The sequence below is a fragment of the Dasypus novemcinctus genome, chromosome 14 (genome assembly GCF_030445035.2).
Source record: "Dasypus novemcinctus isolate mDasNov1 chromosome 14, mDasNov1.1.hap2, whole genome shotgun sequence".
NCBI lineage: Eukaryota > Metazoa > Chordata > Mammalia > Cingulata > Dasypodidae > Dasypus > Dasypus novemcinctus.
The window spans coordinates 6,766,733-6,778,618 of NC_080686.1; the positions used below are offsets into that span (position 1 = coordinate 6,766,733).

General features: G+C 36.6%; 1 protein-coding gene across 1 annotated transcript; it reads left to right on the forward strand.

The window, feature by feature from the left end:
- Positions 1–6,451: 6,451 nt before the first annotated feature.
- LOC101446811 (olfactory receptor 4S2-like) lies at positions 6,452–7,387 on the forward strand. Its single transcript, XM_004461079.1, has one exon. The coding sequence runs from the start codon at positions 6,452–6,454 to the stop codon at positions 7,385–7,387; it is 936 nt and encodes a 311-aa protein (XP_004461136.1).
- The last annotated feature ends 4,499 nt before the right edge of the window (positions 7,388–11,886 follow it).

Below are 11,886 nucleotides of genomic sequence, written 5' to 3' on the forward strand. Positions count from 1 at the left end.
AGGGGGTTTGGGGGTATATGGTACCTCATATTTTTTTAATGTAACATTTAAAAAACAAATAAAGAGAGAAAAAAATGGTGTGAATAGAGATCCAGACCCAGACCTGTTACTAAACCTCTCCTGGAAAATAAGAAACCTCATGTGCCAATAATTAACACCAAGGAGTTCCTAGAAATGCTAAAGGTATAAAATTCTGTCCTCTGTTTTAATCAGTGCTTACCCTTGTGTTCAAATTTGAACCCAAATGCAGCAGGCTATACATTCTTCTCAAGCACACATGGACCATTCTTCAAGATAGACCACATACTAGACCACAGAGAATATCTCAATGAATCCAGAAAGATTGAAGTCATACAAAATAATTTCTCTGACCACAGTGGAGTGAAGTTGGAAATCTGCAAGGGCCAGAGACACAGATTTGGCACCAAGATATGGAAGATAAAGAACACACTCTTAGACAAACAGTGAGTCAAGGAGGAAATCTCAAAAGAAATCAGTAAATACCTTGAAAGAAATGAAAATAACAACACAACATATCAAAACTTATGGGATGCAGCATACTGAGAGGGAAATTCATAGCCATAAATTAATACAGCAGAAAAGAAGAAAGAGCTAAAATTGAAGACTTCACTGCACAATTGGAGGAATTAGTAAAAAATTAAAATAAAAAGTAAAAACTCACCCCAAAGGAAAAAGAAAGAAATAAATAACAAAGATCAGATCAGAACAAAATGAAATAGAAAATAAGCACTCAAAAAAATAAAACAAAGAGCTGGTTCTTTGAGAAGATCAATAAAATTGACAAACAGACTAAAAAAGAAAAACAGAGAAGATGCAAATACACAAAATAAGAAATAAGGAAGGGAATATCACCACTGACCCCACAGAAATAAAGACTATCATGAGAGGATAATTTAAAAAACTATATGCCAACAAGAAGGACAATTTAGAGGAAATGGACAAATTCCTAAAAATGCATAAGTGGCCTGCATTGACAAAAGAAGAAATCGATGATCTCAACAAAAAAATCACAAATAAAGAGATAGAGTCAGTCATTAAAAACCTCCCAACTAAGGAGAGTCCTGGGCCAGATGGCTTCACAGGTGAATTCCACAAAACATTCTGGAGATAACTAACACCAATCTTGCTTAAACTCTTCCAAAAAATTGAAATAGAAGAAGCACTGCCTAACTCATTGTATGATTCCATCATTGCCCTAATGCATTGAACTGTGTCAGTTTTCTTGTGCTTAGGAAATCAGATTTGTGGTTCACCTGCTACAAGTTGGATAACAGTGAAAGGTAACCTAAAGATGAGTCTTTAAATGTCAGTACTGTCTTGTGAGTGAATTTAATGTATAAATCACAAGTGGAATTTATTTAATTGCTAGAAAAGCAGAGAAATTTCATAAAGTTGTTCAAGAGATGGACCTCAGCATTGTCAAGCCATCTTGTACATTCAAACTAGGTCTTCAATATACTTCAGGTTGTCTCTCCATATGAGTTATTGGTTAGGTTGTTCATTGGCCCCTAAAACAATAAAGGTATCTTCTACATCTCTGGATGTGCTCCTAAAGTTAATGCAATTTCAAACTTCTGTAGCAGCCAATAATGGATCAATATAGCCAAATGTATAATAGATATTGCCTCCAGACTGGCACTGCTTCTTAGTGTTGAGGGGTGCTATACACCAAGCTTGTGGAATACTGGAACCTACCTTCCTAGCTTCTCTCTAGGGTCAATGATTCTACCAAGTGTAGCAATTATCACCAGAGTACTGTGAGTAGAACTTAAACACATTTGACTTTATGGCCTGCTCTCATGGAGAGATATCATATAAGGTATTGCAAACCTGGAGCTTAAATCTATTAATTGCAGCTCAAAGAGAGACTTATGCATTGGGTAGTACATTACTTAATATTAAAGTACTGTACCTATGTCCTATTCTAGAGATATACCATATGATTATGGTGATATCTTTTCTCTCCTAGACCAAATGCAGAGAAACATTAAACATGTCAAAAGTCTTGGTAAACTTCGTTTTCTAAGTAGATAGTGAATGTACTATAAAATAAGGAATAGCCAGCCTGCCTGAGAGTAGTTGGGGCAATAGACCTTTTAATTTAAAAAGCCACCAAATTAACTTGGGGGTAACCTATCAGTAGTCACCCCACACTAGATGGAAGACATGCTTAGCCCATGTCTCCTTCCTAGCCCTTTTTCCAAAACCTCTCCTACTCATACCCTGGAGAGGACTGGCAGATTCACATGCCATCCTACCAGGGCTAAGTATTTCCCACCAGAATGAAAATTGCAAATGAGGTGGCTAGAACCCACTTCAGCTTAACCCCTTTGAGATGGTCCATAAACAACCTTTCCTTACACAGGACCTGCAAACAAGGTTCTGATCAAAACTTGGCAAGAAAACAAGCCTCATTCTCAATGAAGCCAATATGTAAGGACCTTTATTCTGTAACTCTGATTACTCCCACAGCTCTTAAAGTTAAAAGAATTTCCAGCTAGGTGCACTAAACCTGAGTGAAGCCAGCTGCCTAAGAAAGTGCCAGTTCAGCAGAAGCACCTGACAGGATGTATAAATGCCCATAATTGGATGACCTAAAATCCCTTTTAGAGAGAAAAATCTAAGTATTGTCTGTGTCAAAATCAGTTGTTCACTCTAACTCTAGCCAAAATGCCTATTGCTAGGAGGAGGCAAACCAGACATCCCTTTAAAAACCATATCTGTTTTAATCTCCAGTAGCTTAACTAAAAGGGCAATGCCTCTTCCCTTTTCTCTCTCTTACCATAGGAACTGGGATTGGCAATTTATACCTAACCGCCCTGCCTATCACAATTTCTCTCCCTAGGGTTAACCAACAGCATAAAATAACTCAAGGAAGAATACTGTTTCTCACCAACTTCAGGAAAATACAGCCTTTGCAAGTACCTGGCCTTTTCTACTTCTGTGGTCCAGTGTCCTCTTAGTGGGATCATATATTCTCATAATTATAATTAAGTTTATTTCTTCCAGAATCAACATCTTTCTAGTCATATGGGGACTTCATCCAGCTTTGCCCAGAATGCCAGATCCATCTCCCTCCAACCAAGATAGAATAGCAGGAGGGTTTTATACATTGTCAAGTAGGGCATACTGCCCCTGACCACTAGGAAGTAGCTACAGAAGAATGATCATCTCCCTTCAGCACCCTTTTAAGAACAAAGGTATAAACTCTCTAAGGGGGGTGAAGCCAGCTAGTAAGAAAGGGAATCAATAGATGGATCTGGAACCTGGCAAGAAATCAACATGGATGCTGATACCCCCAAGATGGCTGCTGGAAGACCATCCCCAAGATTCTTCCATTCAGAAGAAAGACTTCCTCTGGAAGCCAGGAGAAGCCCCAGATATTTCCCAAGGACTTCATCATTGGGCCCTCATGGGGCATTAATGGGTGAAGTAATCAATCAAAATAGCAAACAGCAGGAACTCCTCCCCTGCCACTAGCAAAGGGGTGGAATAATTAATTGGTTCAAAAAGCAAGCTAAAGGCCTGAATTTGTTCAGTCATTTTTGGACCTCTTTTCTTTCCTTCTGCACCCTTCTCTTTCTATTTTTCCTCTGCCATGATGACCATGCAAGTAAAAGCTGGGCATTTATAATCTATAATGGGGAATTGTAGTCTGTAAATCAGCCTGCTTTATAACTTTTCAGCCCCTTCCTCTTTCTGGGACCCAGGGACTATTATTTTCTCCCATTTCTCATCCCTTTCTCCCTGAATAAATTACTAGCCTAACACACTCAATGTGGCCTTGAAATTAATTTCTCCAGCATATTCAAGAACCTAGACAAAATCCAGTAACACATTGTCATGTCTTTGATATATGCTGGGCTATGGAATGAGACTTTGGGGAAATGATTTCCAAAGGTCATTATCATTGTGCAGCATTCTCTTTAAATATACCTCCTAAGAATAGAGAAAGGGCCATTTATTGTCAAAGATGTGGTGAAATGGTAGATCTCAATAAGTAAAAGAACCAGGACCAACAAAGGCTGACTTCTACCAGCTCTTGAGTATGTGAGTACTAACTATTCACAAAGCAATTCCAAAGATTCTCTGAAAGTAACTAATCATAAAACAATTCTGAAGGCACAATTCCTACTTTATTTTGGTCAGCTGCTCTGAAAATATCTGTGAGAAATAGATAAAACAAAACTGAAGTCCTGGAAAATACTGGTAAGATTTTTTTCTACATCTGTATCTTATAGTCTATACAGAAGTTTTATGTAAAAAGGGAATTCAATTAAATTGCTATATTTTGAGCATGTGCAATATATTTGCAAAATGCTGCTCTCAGAAGCAAAGTAACATAAATTTAAGAGTAAGCTAATAAGATAATAATGTGTATTCTCTCTATGATATAGAATTGCCTGAAGGTGAATAAGAAAAAGCCAATCAAAAGTTTTATCCTTTTGAAGGAAAATGAGACATTATCGTGTTTGTGACTCTTAGAAAGTAGAGGAAACATCATTTGAATTGGATCTTTATTCAAGGAGAAAGCAGGACTCCTTTCTTCTCCTGTAAGGCCTTGTGGTATGGACAATGTGTCGCAATTCAGGCCAATACATAAATGCCCAGTTTCTGCTGGATGAAATTCAGCAAAAAATTAACAGTTGTCAAAAACTGCTATGATTGGAGCTTCCTTAAAATGAAGGACTCCCTCAAAGGGAAATAGTGTATTTTATTTTTGAAGGAAAAGTCAAAGGGGATTCAACATCTAAAAGCAGAGAGATATGCTTGGGCTCCAAATCTGAATTATGTGATTGTGGTTATTATTCTTTTGCATTGCATAACAGAAGGCACACTTGTAATTTCTACTCCACCCAGTCTGATCTGCAAATCCAAGTACATGAAGCCTCTCAGTTTCTCCCAAAACTCGATGTTCTAGGCATAATTTTGCTGCAGAGCTATAGCTTAGAGAACAGAGTTCAGTTAAAACTATTAGGCAGTAAATTTGACATGATGCTGAGGTGATGTGACCTCAATGGCTAAAGTTTCCAATGATTATGAGATACTGTAAAATCATAGCCTAACATATAATTAGAGGAATCATTTATATCTACACCTTGATTTGAGGAAGCACAATGAAAGTCCTTAAAATCAAAACTAGTCCACCATCTATTTCAGGCCAATACATAGCCAATACACAAACATTCCAGTGACCCTTATAGAGTTCCTGAAATACTACCACTGAATTCTTCTAGACATATTTAAATTATCTTTCAGTGATGTTCTATTCAGGAAACATTTAATTCATCCAAACTGGGAGAACTAAAATAAGCTAGCATGAAAATTGAAGTGTTAGAAGAATGCATGAAAAAATGCTGGATTGCTATTTTTTGTCAACATACAAGTGATTGAAAGCCAAGAACAAGGCAAAGTCTGGGGATTCCTTAAACCCTCCCAGTTTGAAAATGGAGAAATAACCTGAGACCCCTTCTCCAACTTTCACCTCAAAGATGTCTTGCTTTATTTCTAGCAGCTTTTTTATTGCTTTATCTTCTCTCATCTCTACATTTTTATGAGGATTATAAGGTTATTTCAGGCTAACAAATGATTTGATATCATGGTAGAAATAACTCTTAGAATAATAGAGCTGACTGAAATAAAACTTGGTAATTGCACAAATAGGGGAACAGAAGCCCCAGGATGTTAAATGATTCAAACAAGATTATTGCCCAGTTAATTTAGTTTGTTTGATTTTGGCTTGTGTAATTTTAATTCTCTTTTTTACTGTACTATACCATCTCCTCACGTAAAATACTTGAATTCAAATAGACAGCATTAATCTGATTTAACCAAAAATCTAAGTTTCATAAGTAGGAGAACTTCAAAATTTGCTCATTCTCAACTACTTGATCCTTACTGATGAGTGCAATGAGGAGACATGATTGTATTCAGAGGAGAAAAATGTGGGCATATGTTCCATTTTCAGTGTCAAAAAGAGGTAAACTTTTCCAGATATAGAAATATTATTACCATATCCCTAAATACAAGTTTATATCAAAATTATGTTGCATATCTTTTACATAATAAAATCTAAATAAGTATTTCAGAAACAAAAGAAAACAGATAACTAAATCTTAAAAACAGGGGAGGGAGGTGGGACTCTTAGGTGGGTGACTTAGTGACTTAGATGATTCACTTTATCTCTTTGGACTTTTCTTCCTCATCTGAAGTGAATGAACTGACTGTTGTATGGAGATAAGATGATTTGAATAAACGTCCTCCAGTTCTTTAAGTATTTGTACCAGACTACAGTAAGTACATATTTTCCATTATCCACTAATGTGATTATCTAATTCTTCAACATTAAAAACAATGCTGAGTTCCATTTTATGTTTTCTTTCAGATAATTTAATTCTTTCTTGGGAATTTTCCCTGCTGCATTAAGTCCATGGAAAAAATAAACAATGTAACTGAATTCATTTTCTTGGGACTTTCTCAGAACCGAGAGATTGAAGAAGTTTGTTTCGTGGTGTTTTCTTTCTTCTATACAGCCATTCTTCTGGGAAACCTCCTCATCATGCTGACAGTTTACACTGGCAACCTTTTCAAGTCTCCTATGTACTTTTTTCTCAACTCTTTATCTTTTGTGGACATTTGTTACTCCTCAGTGACAGCTCCAAAGATGATTAATGACTTATTAGCCAAGAGTAAAACTATCTCCTATGTTGGCTGTATGTTGCAACTCTTTGGGGTACATTTCTTCGGTTGTACTGAGATCTTCATTCTTACTGTAATGGCCTATGATCGTTATGTGGCCATCTGTAAACCCCTACACTATATGACCATCATGGACCGGAACAGATGCCACAAAATGTTGCTGGGGACCTGGATAGGTGGGTTCTTACACTCCCTTATCCAGGTGGCTCTAGTGGTCCAGCTACCCTTTTGTGGACCCAGTGAGATTGACCACTACTTTTGTGATGTCCACCCTGTGCTGAAACTTGCCTGCACAGACACATATGTTGTTGGTGTTGTTGTGACAGCCAACAGCGGGGTCATCACTCTGGTGAGCTTTGTCATCTTGCTATTCTCCTACACTGTCATCCTGATAACCCTGAGAGAGCAGTCAGCAGAGGGCAGGCGCAAAGCTCTGTCTACCTGTGGCTCCCACATTGCTGTGGTTATCATCTTTTTTGGTCCCTGCACTTTCATGTACATGCGCCCCAATGCTACCTTTACAGAGGATAAGTTGGTGTCTCTCTTTTACACCATTATCACCCCTATGTTAAATCCCCTTATTTATACACTGAGAAACACAGAAGTAAAGAATGCAATGAAGAAACTGTTGGGCAGGAAACATTTCTGGGAGGCTAATGGCAAATAATTTGATGTAATAATACTCTAAGTTAATGACCCAAAATTTTCTCAGCCTTAATTAATTTATCTGCACAATGAAGACAATAACAACCACACAGGGTTGTTGAAAGGAACAAAAGAGACAATAACACAATATACAGATGTAAAGTAATTTTTATCAACACTATTATTATACTCACGCTAATATTCAGTAATTAGATAATTTTTCTAAAATAGTTAGACCAGAGAAATTTTATTAAAGGAATCATGAGGACCCCATTCAGCATTATTGTTTTCTCTTCCCCATTTCTGCTTTTTGTGATTTACTTTACAGAGTGAAAATCTGCTTTGACATATTAACCACTCATTTTGTATATATAACATGAAAAATGGAATATACAAAACTAGCAGTGTTCTGAACTGAAGCATTGTGACAGTGCTCCCAAACACAGGTTACTGAGAAAACCAAACCTAGTAAGCCTCAACTGAGAATGGAGGAGTGAGCAGAGTGTAAAAGGGATGAAACAAGTTTAAAACACAAAGACCTGTTATACTCTGGTGAAATGAAAATATTTTCCTTTCTCTTGGTCTCAATTTCTTTTCCATTTCAAGGACATTGGACAAATTTAGATTTAAGATTCCTCTTTTAAATGCAGCTCCCATGAATATACTTCTGTTACCTGGCCTTTAATCTTTACCTCCACTTTGTAGCCAGAGTCCCTATTAATACAACATCACTGACTGACAGAAAAATTGAAGAACTGAACAATAACAGTCACTGGTGAAAAACATGTTACTGTGACTCAAATCAACAGGGCAAAAACAATTTACTGTAAGGCATGGCTGGTAAATCATTTTCCTTCCAATATTTGAATAAAACAACTCTAATGAATATAGTGAGCCATTTCTCACTGCTTTGTAACATACCTAATCAGAATTTTCAGCTCGAAATTCCAGAAAGACTCCTTCTGGGGAAACAAAGTTATGCCTTCTCATGTGAACTGACACTTCCCTCAGTGATATGTTTTTCCTTTACCATAAGACACACCTGGGCTTTATTTCTCTAGCAGGTGAACTTAGCACTGACTACACCTCTACCATTTTCCCATTACCTTTTCCACAAATTGGATTATCCAGTCACTGCTTATGTTTATGGTTGTGGTGTGTGGTGTGCTTGTGCCTCTGTGTGTCTATGAAAACATTAACTTCACATAGTTAATGCTGAAGATAGGAAAAAGCTGCATAAACTCTGGTTTGGAAGGTATACTCAAGAAATTAAAATCCTTTGCCCTTGGCAAAGGCTTCATGGCTATTGTTCCAGTAATGACCATTTACTCACAGGTACCTCTGGGTCTCCATTTCCTCACTTTTAAAATGAAGGCTACATTAGCACTTCTTCAGCTTGGCTGACAACTGGAATCACCTTGAGAGATTTTTGAACAGATAACATAACCTAGGATACGACATTCTGCTTAGGTAGGCCAGGGTTATGAGGTATATAAAAATATGTAATTTTTAAAAAGTTTCTATGGTAATTTTTTTGTAGCCAGTGTGTTACTGCCCAGGAAAATTTAATTTGGAATTATTGGAGCTAGAACTTTTATTTTCTTAGGGCTAAAGAGGTTGGTGAGTCATTGGAATCCAAAGATCCTTGTTTTGGAAATGTATCCCCATCTTCTCTGCTTATCAACACAGAGAGAGGTGAAATCGAACTGGTCTAAAAACCTGAAATAAATACATGTTATATAATACACTTCTCCTTATGCTTTTGCTCCAAAATGTTTGAAATTGGGGGATAATATTTCTGATATTGTAGATCTGAAGTCCCTAAGAAAGTAAAAGCTGCTGGGCTCATGAGTCAAAGACTGGAAGGGGAGTGGTGAAATATTGCTCAAGTTTGCACCAGTGGTATTAAAAACTTTTTCTCATTTACAAAAGTTTCTCATAGTCAATCTCCATCAGACAAGCTTAGAGAGTCTCATCTTAGTTCTTTGTAAGGATATGACCTAGAATGATGAGAACTCAGACTCTCCAATTTTGGAGAGCAAGTCTGGTCAACAACAATTTATTCCATAGATATATAAAAATAACCCAAGTTGCCAGCTTTTTAACTTTCTAATATTGCTACCAGAAGATAGGGGATTGACTTTATTAAAAAGAAGCCTCCTTTAATGAAAATAAATGGCACTACTTTTCATTTTTGAGAGGAGGAAATATATTTCATAGTACAAAACAGTGAAAATTTACCTTCTTGTGCCTTCTAATTAGTGGCCATACTTCTGTTCTAGAAGCATAAATATTTTACAAACATTTCTGTGTAATGCTCAATTGAATGTGAAAAAAATAACTTTCACATTCCTCCATGTGGCATCCCTTTTAATCATTTAAATATATCTAGGGGACTAAAAATTTTCTCACATATCAAGGTCCCCAGAAATTCACGATTTTTGTAGTACATAAGTGGGAATGCCTCATTTCTTCAGTTTCTGATGTAGCCAGGTGTTGCATGGCCACCAGCTTTGAATACAACATCAACTTATATTTTATGCATGGGAAGAATGAGAATTATATGGAGTGTACCTTAATTCAACCTGCAGAGTGTGATTAAACCCAGCCATGTCCAGCCTAGTCAAGGTGAATGCCAACTAATCCACAGACACATGAGCAAGAATTAAACACTTGTTGAATAAACCATTAGTTTTGGAATGTCTAGTTACACAGCATTACTGAGTAGAATGATATAATAATGGCAAAGTTAAGTTGTGGACGAGGGGATTTTGAAGTATGTTCTTGAATTTATAAAGCCTCCCATATATTTATTGTGAAATATTTTGCAAGGAGCAGTGAAAAAAAGGCAAATTAGAGAGAATGGATATGAAGAACTGCACATAATTTTGATTATATACATAAAAGCCAAATTCTAAATATCTATGTTTGCAGCCAACCTATCTTCCACTACTTATTCCATGGATAAGATATAGGAAGAGAACCATGTTTGGATAGGCTGTCTTTCACCAATCCCTTGTTTAAAAGTTGTAGGAAGAGCTTTAACAAAAAATAATACATGTCATGTTCAAATGAAACTGAATATGCAATTTTTCACAATCATCAAATAATATATGATAAAAATGGGAATCAGGCATCTAGCCCATCTTTCAGATGTCACACAGCTGAAAGAGTAGAATAATAGCTCATATCTTATGCACATTCCAGCACTGAACTGAACATTGTCAGGGCAGAATCTCTCAAAATATTTATATTACATTATCCTTTATCTCTTTCATCCACTTTTTTCCCCAAGATATACTGAATTTCTCACAAGTTCAATAGGCTTGTGGGATTTCTACACTATCCTGATTGATATGTTATAGGTGCTAGACTAATGTTATTCTGATTTGACATGAAATATATATGATTAGTGAATAAAGCACCCTGGGTTTACTACAGAAAGGAAGGAAATAAACCAATGAAAAGGAGTGTTTTTTTTTTTCCCAAAGTAAAAGATTTTGCACTTACTTTAACATTCAAGTTTGAAATAGTCTAAGAGTAATGTTAGGCCAAAAATATATAGCATATTTGGTGATGGGGATCTCTGATGAACATCTTCCCTGAGACATGGAGTTGAGATTTTATTACTTTAAAGGTACATTTTTACCCAAGATGTGATTATATTATCATATGTTTATCAATTTTTTTCAACATGATGATCATAATATTCATCCATAAATTCTAAATGTATCTCTTTTCTGGTAAATGCAATTACATTTTGTAACTATATTTTTCAAGGGCAGAACCCTATGGTTTTTAGGGATTGATCACTAAGAAGCATGAATGGTTACTGGAAACCTTTTTTTCCTTTTTATGTTATTGGCTTTGATCAGGAGTTTGTTTCATTATCACACTTTTTTTGTATATCTTTTTGAACTAGTCTATTATTTTTCATCACTAATACATTTCATTTCTGATTATAGACAACACCCTTCCCCCACATTTCTTCTTTGTGCCTGCTTTACTGTACCACTATTTCATAAGCTACCTAGGGAAATATTGAATTTGTCTGTAAAGGCTCTGGTGTTTCAATAGCATTAAATGGTATTTCATTCTTGCTCTGTGCCTGGATCCCTGCCATGTTATAATAGCTCTTACTCTTGTTTGCCCTGCCAAGACATACCAGTCCATATAATACCACTGAGTCAGTGGTTCACAAATGTGCTCCCTGCAAATTTGAGAGGGACCTCAATTATACAAGTTTGTCACTCCATGAAAAGTTGACCAGAAATGTGCTTGGAGCTTGGGGGTTCTTCTCACTATTTCTAACCTTGGATGAAACATGACACTATGAAGTGTGGAATCTTCAGCCTGAGAGATCATGAGGGTATCAAATGATTCAACTCAGAATTCCCATGGGAGTTCATCTTTGTGGGGTGAATATTGAGCAAGGAAAATCAAGAGACAGGAGACACACGATGATGGGAGAGAGTGTTGCTGTGGGGGGAGTGGGGGGTGGGGGCGGTGGGGTTGATTGGG

Bases quoted from the DNA above. Each gene is read 5' to 3' on its own strand.
- LOC101446811 (XM_004461079.1), top strand. From the start codon at position 6,452: ATGGAAAAAATAAACAATGTAACTGAATTCATTTTCTTGGGACTTTCT.